At 38.4% G+C, this 15,933-nt stretch overlaps 1 protein-coding gene across 5 annotated transcripts in view; it reads right to left on the bottom strand.

Annotated features, from left to right (window-relative positions):
• Positions 1–15,051, bottom strand: part of GK (glycerol kinase) — a 34,711-nt gene extending 19,660 nt beyond the window's left edge. For 2 of the 5 annotated variants that reach the window (XM_080589557.1, XM_080589554.1), the window contains exons 1-10: positions 14,823–15,051; positions 9,048–9,121; positions 8,313–8,419; positions 7,668–7,745; positions 6,580–6,659; positions 5,442–5,579; positions 4,596–4,705; positions 3,961–4,027; positions 2,803–2,820; positions 580–615 (exon numbers count right to left, since the gene is read on the bottom strand). In XM_080589557.1, coding sequence (XP_080445683.1) covers positions 580–615; positions 2,803–2,820; positions 3,961–4,027; positions 4,596–4,705; positions 5,442–5,579; positions 6,580–6,659; positions 7,668–7,745; positions 8,313–8,419; positions 9,048–9,121; positions 14,823–14,900 — 786 coding nt within the window. In that variant the 5' untranslated portion in view covers positions 14,901–15,051. Of the gene's footprint in view, positions 1–579; positions 616–2,802; positions 2,821–3,960; positions 4,028–4,595; positions 4,706–5,441; positions 5,580–6,579; positions 6,660–7,667; positions 7,746–8,312; positions 8,420–9,047; positions 9,122–11,269; positions 11,290–14,822 lie in introns of those variants that run through there. The other 3 variants (XM_080589558.1, XM_080589555.1, XM_080589556.1) reach the window with 2 other exon arrangements.
• Positions 15,052–15,933: the final 882 nt, after the last annotated feature.

Consider the following 15,933-nt stretch of genomic DNA (forward strand, 5'->3'; position numbering starts at 1 on the left):
TTAACTATGACTCTAACCTATTAGGAGCACCCAGGTAATTGAAAGTGAGGAAAAATCCATAGAGATAACCTGTGCTTATTATTACTCTTCCTTTTGTAAGAACTGCAAATTAAATGTATTATGGAACTTACGGTGAACAACTTAAAATTGAAATTTACTATTTTAATGCATATTGGAGAAAAAGCTGGGAATCTGCCCCAAATTTCTGGATTACGTATACGCTGAACTACTATTACATATAAAGCAGAGCTCGGTTCCATTTTGTTATGCTATTTATTTAGATTCTAAGTTTCCAACATAACTAGACATGCATTAAAGTTGACAGCTGTTTTTGCATAGCCAGGCCTTATCTTATTAATTTACTGGGTTCTTCATTATTAAATTCAACCTCAAAATTTACTTCATGTAAAGGAAATTTACTTCATATGAAGGAAAAATAAAAAAAAACAAAACAAAACTGGAAACCATCATCTTAATTTGTAGCAGGATTCACCCTTCTTAAAGCTTTTTCCAGTGAAGAAATGCTCCTGCAGTATCTACCAGGTTCCTATGCCAGAATTTTAGTTGAAGTTGACTCACCCCAGAAATTGGTACACCTGTCAAAGCTCCAGATTTCTGAATCACAAAAAGAGAAAGAAAAGCTCCATATTAGCTTTCTGTGAATAGAAATTTCAGGCAGTCAAAAATAAGCTAAACTTTTATTTTAATAGGGAGATGCAAATCCTGGATGCAGACAAAACACATGAAAGAAAGGCTAAATCATACAAGAATGGACAGCCGCTTAAAAACAGTGTCACTAATACTGTAGAATTTGCTTTATAGTATCCATTTAATGGAAACCGTTACAGTTTTCAAGAGAAAGACTTCAATACAAGACCAACAAACTCACAAAAGACCACAAAACCATACAGGTTTTTCACTGAAGGTCCTCTGTGTAAGCCAAATTAAACTTAGTTACTTTTAAGTCTGCATCCCCTTGATCCCTAAAGTCTAGACTACAGTACTTCAGGTTCACCTTCCAATTAACAAAAAAAAAAGGCTAAGAAAAAGCACAAAAAGAATAGAAAAATATATCCCCATTATCCTGTTATAGCCAAACATGAAAGATAACTCAACCTAAGAATAAAAGCAAGGAAAATGTGTAGATAAGCTGAAAAAAAAGGGGGGGGGGGGAGGGGGAGAAGAAAAAAGCAAGTTGTGATATCACTGCTGTTTATACGGTATCACATATATATATATATCTATCACTTATGCAGTTAGCATGTTTCCACAATCAGTGCTGAGGTGGCAGAATCATGGTACTGTCTGGCAAAAGGCAGGACCCGATTATCACAGACAATAGTTTAAGCAGTAAAGAGACTTTTTTTTTTTTTTTTTTAGTATTTTAATGCTTCTTTCAATTCTGACAAAAATCTCTAGTGAGAAATGGAAGATGGCCACAAGATATTTATAAAGGAGAAAGTGTCCTGGAGAAAAATACTTTCTGGTAGGAGCAACTGTTTGTCTAGCAATTTGTTGCATAGAGCAAACAAGGAAAAAAAACAACAGATACATCACATAAAGACAAATTTCTGGGAGAATAAAAGTCAAGTGAGAGAATTAGGAAGAGAAAAAAAAAGTCAATCCTGTTAAATTATGTTTATGAAAAGCACAGATTCCAATCCTGAACATAGCATATGTTAACTATATTTTAGTAATATTAAGGTTGTAGTAATATTAAGATTGTAGAAGCTGGAACTCTCTTCTTTTTATATCACTTAAAGAGAAATGCATTGAAGTTGGTTTAAAGTCAGGAAAAAAAAAAAGGAAGTAAGATTTAACGCCTAAAGGAAAACAGAAGGATCACGTAAACAGTATGGTTGAGTTGATTGCACATTGGACTTGAGCTTAATGCAGCTCATGCCTAAAATAGAGCAGGAAAGGGTCACGGACTACTTGGTTGAGTCGAATTGTACATTGGACTTCAGCTTCATGCAGCTAATGCCTAAAATTGTATACTACCTCAATAGTTCTAAAGATAATTTTTTGAAATTATAGTGTACAGAAAACCAGATACAGTGTAACATGCAGCCTGTGTCAAGTTTAAAATGAAAAGGTGCAAAACAGTAAAGTGAGTAGAAAAAAAGTGACTGTGATGACACACTAGGCAAAGACAGATGCCTCATTTTAAGATACAGCATTTCAAGGCTCATACAGAAATTCTTCCAAACACTACCACATATTTTTTCAGTTGCATTCTTGCAGTAGGTATCATAATAAATCTCTATCTTGACAATTTTTACCTCTTTCTTTAAAATTGTTTCTTTGTGGAATTGTGAAAATGAATTTTCAGTGAAGCCATGCAAGTGCATTTCCAATCTGATTTTTATTTATTTATTTTTTAATTCTCATTTCAGTTGACTGGAATTAAGGTAATTCATTTTATAGATGCACTAAAAACCCTGGCATGAATCTAATGTTTCAATATAATAGAATTAATATTTGTAGACAGAATGGCTCAGTTTCCTCATTTATAAAATGAGAAAGCCAGCATTTAGTAGACAGTAGCTGTATTTTTGTGTTCGCTGTGAAAAGAAATATTCCCCAGCCTACAAATTAAAGCAAATACTTACATAAAGATTACACTTCAGAAGCAACTTTGACATGAGCACATACTGTAATATCTCAAATTTGGAAATACTTGCCAAATTTATTGGTCTAGAAAGCATGCTTTTACTAATACTAAAAATCAATGGAAATGCACAGCACCTGAACAGAGTGGATAACATAGAGGTGGTCAGCCTAATGGAAGCCTCTACTCACCAGGCTAGGACAGATTTTCTAGTCAGCAAAAGGAAGAATGAGAAAAAAATGGGAGGAAAGGGGAAGAGAAACAAAAGTTCAAATTTAAAGTGACCAATGACCAGCTATTCTGTTTCAGTTGCCAGGTTGTATCTCCTTTTTCATTACCACATTGCCTAGTATTTCATTTGCCTCACTCATTCAGCTTAATACAGCTCACTCTCATCTGACCATTTGCATTAGTAAAAGTTAGTAAGATTTCTAGTGGCATCATTTTTGACAGATTAGCAAAAGTACTTACATTTCAGGCAAATTAGAATTTCTTTTTAAATAAAATTTTAATTTGTGTTAATTACAAAATGCTTGTATGTTCTTAGTAAGCAATAGGGTAAAATACCATGAAAAAATGTGAAACCACAACATCTAGCTTATCCTATTCTCAAGCTTTAAGAATAAATTAGATGTCACTTTATCAGAAGAATTGGTACTACACATCAAAGTAAACTTGAAACCTCAGGCCAATGATAACAAATCATGTTTTACTCCTAAGTTACATTCACAGCTCCACTGGGAGCAGTGCAATTAGTGTAAGAGTTCACAATGTTGTTATTTTTTTTTTTTTAAACTGAAGTTCTATGTAAATATACACTGCAAAAGGAGTTTATTAAAAACAAAAGGCAAAAAAGCAATCTTACGGTATCACTTGTGATCTGCTAGTTCATAGAAACTGACCAAATTCTACCTTCAGTTATATGGGAATAAGACATTACACACTTTGTCCAGTCTTCTTAGACCATTAAGTAACTTTCACATATTTTTTTTTCAGTTGTACAAGAAGTACAAATACGGTGCCTTAATAACAGCAAGCTCATTACTTTAGATCTACTGATTACACTTTGCAACCTGATGGGTAATTTCTACATCAATAAGTACTTGTCAACAACTTGTCTTATATTTATCAAAAACCTCTCTCATCTTGCTTTGCTTTTTTGACTGATATTTAACTTCATATAATATCACACAGGCGATAATGACATATTACTCACAAATCAAACAATACTGGTCTAGAAAAAGCCGAACAATACCAGTCTAGGAAAAGCCATTAGTTTTAATGAAAATTCTGTCAATCAATATTGATATAATTATATTTTACAAGATCAACGTCACAAGAAAACATACCATCAGGCCATAAATCTCAGATGAGCTTCGTACTTTTGGAAGTATTTCCATAGGAATATCAAAGAACCTGAACACAATACAAAAGAAGTTATATATATGGTCAGTGATAAATCACGAAGGGTTCTGCATTTATTTTCTTAAATAAACATAAGCTATAAACAAAAATAGGTAACTGATTTCTAGGGTTTAATCCATCACTATATGTTTCCCCACTTCTTACATAATGTGACACTGAATCAGGGAGTAAAATGAGAAATATTTGAGTATTTTGAAGACATGTCCAACGCTTTCACATGGGAAGTCTTTGCTCTTCCAACACTATCTTTATAATATTGTTATTAATTGTAACTGACTAAAAATTTAATTAAGAAATAAACAAAATATTAAATGCCATTGTTTCCATGCAATAGTCCTCTACTGACAGAAAAAAATCAAGGCTCTGCTTTTTTAATTAATCCAGATAGTTGGATTTTGGACATTTGGAGAAAAATGAATCTTAATTATTAATGTTAACAGTAAATACAACAGTAATAACTGACTGTAGTCTCAACAACAAATTCTTCTATTAAATGTTTCTTTACATATCACTTACAGAATCTACTTAAAGAACAATATAACTGAAAATCTGAGCTTACTGGCAGAGCTCAGGATCCCAATCCAAGGAATGAATGTTGAACAACATCGTTCTACTGGCATTGGTTACATCTGTACAGTGAACACCTCCATTCTTCCCACCTGTCAAACACTGAATAAAAAAAACACACCTGTATTTGCCGTGAAAAGATACATGTTTACTTCAACAAATTACAAAAAAAAAAAAAAAAGTAAATTCACAAAGCTTTCAGTCTGGGAGTGCGAAAACTGATATTTCTGCAACAACTAAAGGGGAAGACTTAATATAGTGGAATTAAGGCATGGAAAAGATAGTATGGGTCCAGCAGTACAATAGTAAGGGTACTGCAGTACCTCTTGGATTCTTATGTTGCAAAGGTGGCTAATGCATCTTTCTGAAGTCCAAGTTTTTTGAAAGGCATAAGCAACGTTTTACAGAAAGTGGGAAATTAAAAGTAAGCTTCTACAAAAAAACGTAGTGCTATATGGACAGCACAAGCTCATTTTGTAAGGAGCTTTAATGGAGTTTCGTTAACAGCTTGTAACAACATCACTGTGTGATCAGTGGGCATCATGTGATACAACGCTCCTGCTAGGATCCCATCTCTCTGCCTAAAGTTGTGCTAAAAAACAGGCTATATTCAGCAAGTGAACTGGTAGGAGACAAAAAAATCCCTTTTTCTAGATGAAGAAAAGTATGAAATTGGTTAGAAAATTATGATTAAATATTATTACAAGCAGCCTGTAAATACTCAAAATTTGGTTCTGTCTGTGTCTTCAGGAAAAAATGCTTTTGTAATGAATTTGTGTGGTATGGGAAATGGAAATTCATTTTACAGAAGAGTAATAATAAACTCATAAGTACATACCCATATAAGCCATGAATCAATAGTCCCAAACATTGCTCTTCCATTATCAACTGCTTGCCTAATCTCTTCTACATTATCCAAAAGCCACCGAAGTTTCACTGCACTAAAGTAAGTGCTAAGTGGAAGACCAGTCCTAAACTGTAAAATCAAAAACATAAAAAGAAACAAATAATCAAAAAAAAGCATTTAGAGATCATACAAAGATCTTTTCAACACATACTACAGTTAAATATAAAAATAGTCATATCAAATGAAAAATGTAAGATTCAAAAGTCAGATAACTTAAACAAACTTGTTCTTTTAGTAAGTATTAAGCATACAATAAATCTAAAAGTATCAAAAACAAATGGCTAGTGCACTAATGGACAAAGATCAAAGCTGATCTAAACTCAGTACAAAGACCATTTACGTGGAAACGGTTATTTGCAGAAGTCTGGTCTCATCCAGGATATCTCCATGACTAGACAGCAAGTAAAGTAGATAAAAATGAACAACATGACACAAGAAAGATGGATTTTGTATTCTATTTGAACTTAAAAATCAAATAAGTTTACATGCTCTCTTACATCCATTTTGTGGCTAAAATAAAATATATAAAATATAAAATATTTACATAATCAATCAAGGAAAACATAAATCAAAGAATTTTGATACCATTCTGCAAGCATTTATTTTCCAAATTCTTATATATACTCTTATTAAGGAAAAAAAAAAGGAAGATTTTGCTTTTCATAAAATATCTCTGCAGTTCTCAGACTGGTTATAATTAAGTTCAATGTTATGGCATACGATGAAAAATGATAATATTTCATATCAGTAAATGATTTTTGAACTTTTTTTCTACTCGATCTTAATTTTTTGGTGTGATATTTAGTGATTGGATAGGAAGTGCTCGATTAAGTCTTACAAAAGGTTACCCAATTCTCTAGTAAGAATATGTAAGGACTATTATAAATCTGTTCTGAGTCTCAGATCAGTAGATAGTATTATGCATTTTTTAAAATTACTTTACAGCTAAGAAGGAACTAGAAGCTACAACTGACTGACTTTGGGGGAATTTTTCAGCAAAAAATCCCTAAAACGTTATATACTGTAGCAATAAGTATCCAGCTGCTATTTAGTCTGTAATATCTCTCACCTTAAAAAAGGATTTGTTGTTTCCTGGAATTCTTTTAAGAAGCCTTTCAACTGTTGACTGGGTTCTCAGGTCAAGCCACACTACAAACATGAATAAAATGAATTAATTAAATGATCTAACACACCCATAGTGAGATATGTAAGCTGCTTTTACAAAATTAGAGCTCTTGGCAGTAAATTCCTGTCTTTATTTATTGCTTTCTTTTTTTATTTTTTTAACACAGCTGAAAGAATACTGTATTGCCATTCTATTTTTAATGCGTGTTTGTGGGGGAAAAAAAAAGGTTGGATACACTCATTTGATTTAGAAAAACTAATGATTTGAAAAGTCAAACAGGATTTTCCACATAATAGGATATATACTTTTCTCTACCAGAGTATAAGCAAATGACTAATACTGCTTACTTTATAGCAGATGAGTGTCATTAAATTGGAAGGTCAAAACAAACAGCAGGTTGATTATTTACTATAACATGAAAACTTTGAACTAAAGTGCTATGCCAGAGCTATCACAGTACAGCTGAAGATAAAGCTGTAAACAACAGAGGAAAACATAGAGGAGTCCTGATCTTGCAATGATAAACTGCTAAACTAAATTGCCATAGGCTAAGAGAAACAATCTAGACAATTACCATTTCTCAGCTGTCAATCTCAAAAGCCAAGGTAAATTATTTTTATACAAATACAAATCAGTAAGTATTAATTAAATCTACTTAACATGTGTTTCCTTTAAAGTTAAATCAAAGTTAAATCAAATCCTGAAAATTTAGTAAGCTCCTTCATTTTAACAGAACTGGTTGTGCATAAGTCAGGACTTCATGACACGCTAAGGATGTACAAAACCCCTTAGGAACACTGTTTTTTGTTAAAAGACTATTAAGTGATTTATTAAGTTATTAGGTAATAATTAACAAAATAGTCTTTTTCAATTGTACTTGTGTATACAACACACAACTGATGACACAGATCTCAAACACTCAAAGAAGTCAGTAGGTTATGTCACAATGAGATCTGAAAAGAACTAGGAAAGCATTTTTCTACAACACACTCATTCTACAATGCTACATATTTAGAAAGTATAGCAGTTACCAATTGCGTTATAAAGAGGTTCTCCAGTGATCTTGTCCCAAACCACTGTTGTTTCCCTCTGATTGCTGACTCCAATGGCTTCAGGACAAAATAGAAAGAAGTATCCTTTTCAGAAGGTTTGTTTTCCTCTTTTTGGGGGTGAGGGAGGGAAAGGAGAGGTGGAGATGAGGGACGAACAGGTAAGGAGAAGAGGAACGTAAATGGGAAATAAAATGCTTCCAACTTTTTCATGTTACAGTCTAGAAAGATTACTTCTATTAACTGTCGATTCATCTTTCACTGCTTAACTTACATGCTCTAAATCTTTTTTTTATTTACCACAAACTGAGACAGCACCAACACTGACAGGTAAACTAGTTTTCTCTCAGTAACTCCTAAACATTTTACATTTCAGAATTTCTTCATTCATTGCCTGTCTCTGTGATTTTGTAAGATTGGTTAAGTCTACTCTGTAGATTTTGCATTGCTAATATACACGAACAGCCTCTTTTCTCATTACTCCTCCCAAACAAATGACTCTCAGTAAGAGTTAACATTTTCTTTGAGGCTAGTGCATACTTTCTCCTTATTGACTTAAAAAAGAATCTGACTTGCTCAACTATGAGCATGTTAAAGTCATGAGTTACACTTAAGGATTGGAAATACCTTTTATGTTAGTGATGTCTATGTTCAGTTGTTGCAGTTTCTCACAGGTTCTTTCCACACATTCATAGACTGACTTTAAGATTTCCTTTGGATCTTGTTCCACCCATCTTGAACAGTCAATAAAAATGCACGTTTTAAAAAATTACGGTTAGGAGGAAAAAAAAAAATCAAGTCTGATCATTTTGACACAATCATAATTACAGAGAATGGTTTACATACCTATAAGAAGTTTAACGATTTTCAAAGCATTTTTAAAGAGTAAGCTGTATTTTCATAGCAAAACTATCTGCAGAAAACAAGAATTTTGTTTTGTTTCATCCCATGCAGAGGGCTTTGGAGCAACCAGTAAGTCAGTTAACAAAATGGTAGGTCAAACAAACAAAAAACACCTCAGAGAACAAACTGTGCCATCTCTATGGACTAAGCTGAAGAATATGATTAAATTGCAAAAATAACCAGCTTTACCACTTTAAATGAGACCGCAAGAGAACATGTTAATGATTGGTCAGAGTGAAAAACTAAGTATTTTTAGTTTACGTAACACAAAGCACATACTAGATGCCTAAAGTAGTTATATTATGCCATTTTTCCTACCACAGAATCATTTATAGTGGATAGTACGTTCTAAATAGTCATTTTAGATCATCAACTTCAGTTTTGGTCATTCATACACAACAATACATATGCTCTACTGAAATGTCCATAAATGAATAAAAAGTCACAGAAAATGCATACCCTTCTTTAGGGAATTTCTGCTGTATCTCAACCTGATGGTGACTCAAGAGCTCCGCTGTTTTTGCATTAAACACCTGCAAATAAATTACACAATTTAATTTTCTATGAACACAGAAGTTTAAACAACAATAAATAACATTTGTTCTTTGCAATAAATATAGTGAAGTTATAATTGATAGCCCCTTTCTCATCTATCAACAACTACAAAAAAATATCCATAAGCAGGGTTCAGGTATTAGGATTTATGCAATATTTTGGCAAGCTTTGCTGTCAATGATAACTGTTGAAATCCTGATGTTCAGAAACATTTTAGTTACATATTAGAATTGTAGAATAGAGCAGGCTGGAAGGGACCTTTAGACACCTCTGGTACAACCTCCTGCTCAAAGAAGGGTCACCCATGGGTTTAAGACCAAGCTGCCCATGGATTTTTTCCAAGCAGGTCTTGAAAATCTTCAAGGATGGAAACAGCACAATCTCTCTGGAAAATGTTAAAAGTTAATTTTTCCACTCTATTCCCCAGAAAAGAATTCTTAAAGAGGTCCATGTTCTTCCTTTTCCGTTATCACCCGAGAGATTACACAGAAAAGCACCACTGTATTTTTTCCACTGTATTTACTTAGCTCTGTTTCACCTACCAGCTCAGGCTTGACATGAAGCTATCCTAGAAGAGGGTAAGCTCTGTCAGTACTGCATGCTTGCAAGGAATTGGTATAATTGGATAAGGGTCTTAAAATGCTAAGCAATACAGTTAATAGGAGAGATTGAGTCTTGCATGTATGTAGCAAGATATTTTTACTTGAAATTCCCTTTATGCCAAAAGCATAGTAACATTTACTAAGGTTTTATAATAAAGATAGAAGACATTTTATTGAACACAGGTATAATATGTATGTGACTTATTAGCAATGTTAAATATCACTCAGTAATCATTCACCATTAATCATTTAGTACTCCTTGAAATAGGAGGTAGCACATAAGGATCCCTGCTCTTAGAAGGAAATAAACACAGATTCAACCAGACGAGGTCATTCATTAAACCTAGAGTGTGTGACCTGCAGATAATAAATGGTGAAGCCCTAGCAGAGCGAGGATTTTGCCTCCTTCTAAGTAAGCTGTTCTAGCAGGAATAATTTCTCAACAGAACCAGTAAGACTACAAACACATGGATTTTTTTCATGCCCATAGAGAAGAACTAGGTAAACGCAAACTCCCAATCCAACACAAACAAAACCGCAAGCTTCTGACATCCTCAACAAAAGCAGCAAACACTCCCTGTACCTCTGGGCAAGGGACTAAAAAGTGTCGCTGAAAACAATACCATGTTATATAGTGATAATGGAATTATGATACACAGAAGGAAGCTAAACATGAAGGAGACATTACATTTAAACCCATTAGAAAATGGCAAACAAAGTAGTAAATAAGCAGAACAAATTGGAGCTCTTGCCCACCTCCACCAGGCTGTAGCCAAAAAAGAAAAACTGTCCTTGTTTCTCTCTGACGGTGGTGTGAGAGAAATAGGTGACAATGACTAACGCAGATAAGGTCAACACATTCTTGTTGAAACAGGTTTGAAGTGTATTTCCGTCACTGCTTTCCTTCCTTTCATATTCATTAATAGCTGATTCCAGTTTATGATAATGATCTCTCACTTCTCATAGGGGAAAAAAAGTCAAAGTCGGTTTTGCCCTAACTGTATCAGCAGTAGATACAGAATTGTCTGGGCCATTTGGGCATGTGGAGCTATCTTGTGGCAGAGATGATCTGATGGAAGGCAGTGAAAACATCTAGAAATGTACCGAACGCTCTGGTGAGAGATTAAGGCAAAAAGAGTAACACCCTCCTTCCTCTCCCAGCAAATGTATCATACAAAGAAGTAGAGCTAGAGTTTTGACTCTCAAAACAACGAAGCAGAGAAGGAACACCTATGTAGCTATGTTGTAAGGAAGCAAGCAGACAAACAGAAAAGCTGATCATTTAATTCAAGCTGTTTCTAGGGTCTCATCCATGACAACACACTAAATAGTGCTAACAGTTGCATGGCGTTACATTCACCCTTTATCATCTTAGTGGAAAAGAATTCAGATCACCCAGCCCTACCAATTTTCAAAGAATGAAAAAGAACCGTGAGACAAACAAACATGAGGCTCATGTAAGTGATGAAGAAGCTGCATGGCTGAAAACGCAATAAACAGTGACATATTTTACAAGTAACTTACCATTACTTACAAGCTTTGTCGCTCCTGATAGTCATAACTCTACCTGCAGAAAAGCTACTTCAGTTAGCCTATGCTGTGTTTTCATGAGTTTATGTTAAGCTGAAACAGCTATGGCTTTGTAGGCCAACACGCCCAAAGACGGAGTTTTGAAACTGCATTGAAATCAACCCAACTGGGGAAAGGATGACAGAAACAATAATTCCACCCTTAGCATTTAACTAAAATTAGCAAGCAGGCAGGCAGATTTCATGAATGAGCACAATTTAAATTGTCTCAGAGAAATTATCTTGCTTGGAAGTCTCCTGTCAAACAGCTCCTCCCCTCCTCCAGAAGCACTTATGATTACGGGAATAAAAAGCAAAACCATAACCCTTTTAAGTGATAAAAGCTAAGAGTTGGGGGAAAAAAATAAAGCATTTGCAACATTTTCAACTTTCTTGTTAGCTACGTGGCCAATTTTTTTTTTCCCCCCAAAAGGTTGGGCTACTTAGCGGAGGAGCAGAAGAGATTCCCTTCTGTAGGGTAAGCCCAATGGATACTAAGTGTTTCCTTAAGTAAAAGCTGGTTCTGTTTACTGAAAAGAATGGTTATAATGTGATACAATTTTATTTGAAGTGTTTCTTCTGGATATCAAGGCAGAAAGAAAATGTGCAGGGCATGGAAAAAAAATAAATCTGACTGACTGATAAACCTAGGACTCGGAGTACTGTAGGTGTACTTCACTGTATTGACACTTCATCGAATATTTCAGTTCTTGCTGTTCTGGGATAAAATACCGGAAAGGCTTTACCCAGCAAATACCTTTCAAGAGATCAGGCAGAGCCATTAGCTCCTGACCCCAAGGCTTTTAGCAAAAGTAGCAGGAGTTACAATGGATTTTAATGATATCATTCTTGAATAAAATGGAATATGATAGATGCAAGTATTTGATGAATGTATTTGGCAAAACATCTAGATCAGAATTTAGTCACTCAGGTACAGTTGTTCAGCCTACCCCTTTTTCCTCCAGCTTGGTATCTTAAGAAAATGAGCTGCAAGCAATGGTGATGGCACTCAACGCACTGAGCTCTCCCCAGTAACTCTGATCCTGTCATCCAAGTTCATCCCAACTTAACAGGAAAACTGAGAACTCACACAAGGAATGACGGTTTCTTTTGCAGAAAAAAAGATCCAAATAAAGGTCCTCTGAGGGCAAGGCTACAGCATAAACTAAAACTGTTTGTGTGCATTGTGTGTGCTAAGGATAAACAAGGAGTGGCAGTAACAGAGATGCAGTTTCCTCAGTTCTGGTGCTTATTTATCGTCGGCCAGCCTCATTCATGTAAGCAGGAGAATCTCACAAATCCTGGCTTGTGTCCATACATAGAATCACAGAATAAGTAATGCTGGAAGGAATCTCTGGAGTCCTCTGGCCTGACCCACTGCTCAAATAATATTAAATTTAAAATTACACCTAGTTACTCAGGGCCTTTTCCAGCCAGGTGTTAAGTACCTGCAAGGATGGAGATCTGTCTTTTTGAGCCCCGATCCAGCATTTGAGCCTAATGAACCTTTTGTTCCTTGATTTATTTGAGGTTTATGTTGCTGTAACTTGTCTTTGTTTCCTGTTTTCTTTTTCTGTGCCCCTCTGAGAAAAGCCTTGTTATATTTTCTCTACACGCAGTGTTTAGATAGCTAGAGACACCACTTCCATGCCTCCTTACATTTCCCCTGGACAAACAGCCCAGGGTCTCCCATCCTCACCCTGCATGTCATGTGCTGCAGCCCACGAACTGCATTAGCGAAACTCTGCCGGACTAAACTCAATTTTTTGGACTCTCTGTTCCTCTGAGGGGGGCAAAACCAGACACAGTGTTCTCAGTGCTGCCATGTAAGTGGCACATAGACAGGAATAATTAGTTCCTTTGACCTGCTGGCTGTACTCTTCTTAATGGGGTTAATCTTCACCGCTGCAAGGACACACGGCTCTCTCATGCTCAACTTGCTGTCCGGCAGAACTCTGGATCCTTTTCCACCAAGCTGCTTCCAAGCCCTCTGTCCCACGCGCTAGAGTTTGTTGAACTTCACGACGCTTCTGACAGGCCGCTTCTCCACCAGGAATTCCAATCAACTGCTCACCTGCAAACTTGAGAGCACATCCTGACCCATCATCCAGGATGCTGATGAGAATACCACAGGGTATCAGCCCTCACTACCAACCCCTGTGGAACACCACGTGGGAATTGGCCACCACCATTTAGACTGAACTGTTGATGCTACCCTAACCACACTTTTCACCCAGACATCTTTGGGCTCTTCAAAATCTTATGTCCTCTGTCTCAAAAGTAAATAATAAAAAAAGGTAATGGCTGTACAGTACTAGTACACTTTCTTAAAAAGAAGGAAGTAAAAAGGTATGGCCTCTTCTTTATTTGAGCATCTGAATCCCTGAACAGAAACATACTTCATGTCAGACAAAAAACAACTAACAGTATAAAAACTGCTGATGAATGCAACTAGTGCAAGGAATTTCTTTTTAGCAGAACTTGTATTCATAAAAAGATCTTGAGTATAAAGTTCAGAGTGTCACTTTCAGTTCTACTAGTGTTAGCCTTGTAGGCTAAGAAAAAGAGTTAACTCAGCTGCATGTGTAGAGCAGACAGAATTTATTTTCAGGCATTACAGGGAACTTTTCCAATTATTTTTTTGAAAAGGGCTCCTGACTGGCATTCCAGATAGCCCGCTGGTGTCATTTGTCAGTTTGGAGTTTCTCTCCACCCCTAGATCTCTGCTTTGTCATTTGACAATCCCATGAAGGTCGTGATATTGAGAAATAACGGTAACACAGGTCAAGATACTCGGTCTCCTGCTTCGTGAAAGAAAATTCCACATGGGGGAAGCATATCTCATTCATCTTCCCAGTTCAGTACTGTGCACATTTGACAACATTCCCTATCTGGTTGCTACCTCTATGTCGGTTCCAGAACAGAAGCTATCACCGGGGCCTATGTCAAATTGCTACGACTTATTGACTAGGAGACAGGACAGCATGCATAGAGATTTGCAAGCAGGAAGCTGATCTAGTAAGTTAGGTAGATAGTAATGACATTAGTTACTGTCTATTGCATAATATGGAAATGACTAGAGCCTTAGCCTAGAGGGCTGTCATTAACCGCCCCATCCTTAGACAAGCCCGTCCTCCCCCGGTGCTCAGCCGGGCCCACCTTCCGCAGGGTGGGCGAGCTCAGCCACCTGAACGCCGGGACGCGCCGACACCGAGACCGGAACTGCAGCAGCCGCCCCAGGAGGCCACCACAGCGGGCTGGAGCCCGGCCGGTGGGGCTTTTACACACGTTATCGCCCCGCGGCCGCCCGGAGGGACCTCCATCCTCCCGCATGCAGCAGGCCAGGGGGGCCCTCGGCGCCCCCCCGCCCCTCCTCGTCCTCCTGCGGGGGCGGCAGCCGGGGCAGGGCGGCGCTGCCCTTCCCCAAGGGCGAAGGGAGGCCGGGAGGGGACCCGCAGCAGCGTCCCCGCCCCGGCCCCCTCCCCGCGCGATCCCCGCGGCGTGCTCACCAGGAAGCGGCTGGAGCTGGTGCCCTGATCGATGGAGCCCACCAGCGGCCCCAGCGCCACGCGGTCCGACGCGGCCATGAGGGGGCCCCCCCCCGGCTAACGGCCAACGGCGGCCGCCGCCCGTCCCCGCCTTGCAACGGCCGCGGAGCGGGCAGAGGCGCCAACGGCCGCGCTCGCGCTGCCCGGCCGCCCGCGGCGCGTGGCCACCGAGTGAAGCCGGCGGGCGGGGCGGGGCCGCCAGGGGGCGGGGCCAGCGGGGGGCGCTGCCGCGCGCGTCGCGAGCCCGCAGCCAATCGGCGCCCGGGGCGCGGCGGGGGCGGGGGGCGCGTGACGGGCGGTGCGGGGGGGGCCGCTGGTGGCTGTTGGCGGCGCGAGGGCAGCCGTTGGCGGCGCGGGAAGGCTGAGGCGGCTCCTGAGGGGAGCCCGGGGCGGCTCCGTGTCCCTCTCCAAGCCCGTTTCTGTCCGGTACCGGGCAGCTCCGAGGGCTTGTGAGGCAGCCACCCCGCCTGAGGCAGCCACCTGTGAAACGTTGGCCGCAACGGGGCCGGTGTCGCTTCGCAAAGCTGGTCTCTGCATCCAGCAGAAATACTGCCTTCAAAAAACAAAACAAAACAAAACCCCATGATCTTGGTCCTCCGGCCTTCCTACGTGGAGGCAACTAGTGCTTCAAGAAAAACCGCTGGTGTTGCAAGACCCGTGATCGAGTTGCAAAAGCTAATAATGCTGACTAAAGCATGTGAGAAGTTAACTAGTGAAATGTTGCGGTAAATCGTCCTCCGCCGGCTCCAATTAAATAGATTTGTCTTTGTTTCCCGTTGGTGGTAGTTGTCCAAAGTTGAGGTATTTTGTCAGAATACGGTCAGACGCAATCGGATTGCTGCTGCTTGGTAGTATTTGGTGTGACATCTGATCCAGTGCTTCCAGCATACCATTTTTTTTTGTCTGTTGGCATTGGGGCACCTTGGCATGGATGCTAAGGCTCTTTACTAATGTATAATAGATAGCAAATGACTTAGTTACAGCCTGTAATTACAAAATCTGGAATGAGACAGATAACAGTTTAGTAAGAAGTTGCGTGTTTTTAAGAGTTGGAGTAAGAAAGCACTGGAAC

The sequence above is a fragment of the Anser brachyrhynchus genome (genome assembly GCF_964034855.1).
Source record: "Anser brachyrhynchus genome assembly, chromosome: 1".
NCBI classification, from domain to species: Eukaryota; Metazoa; Chordata; class Aves; order Anseriformes; family Anatidae; genus Anser; species Anser brachyrhynchus.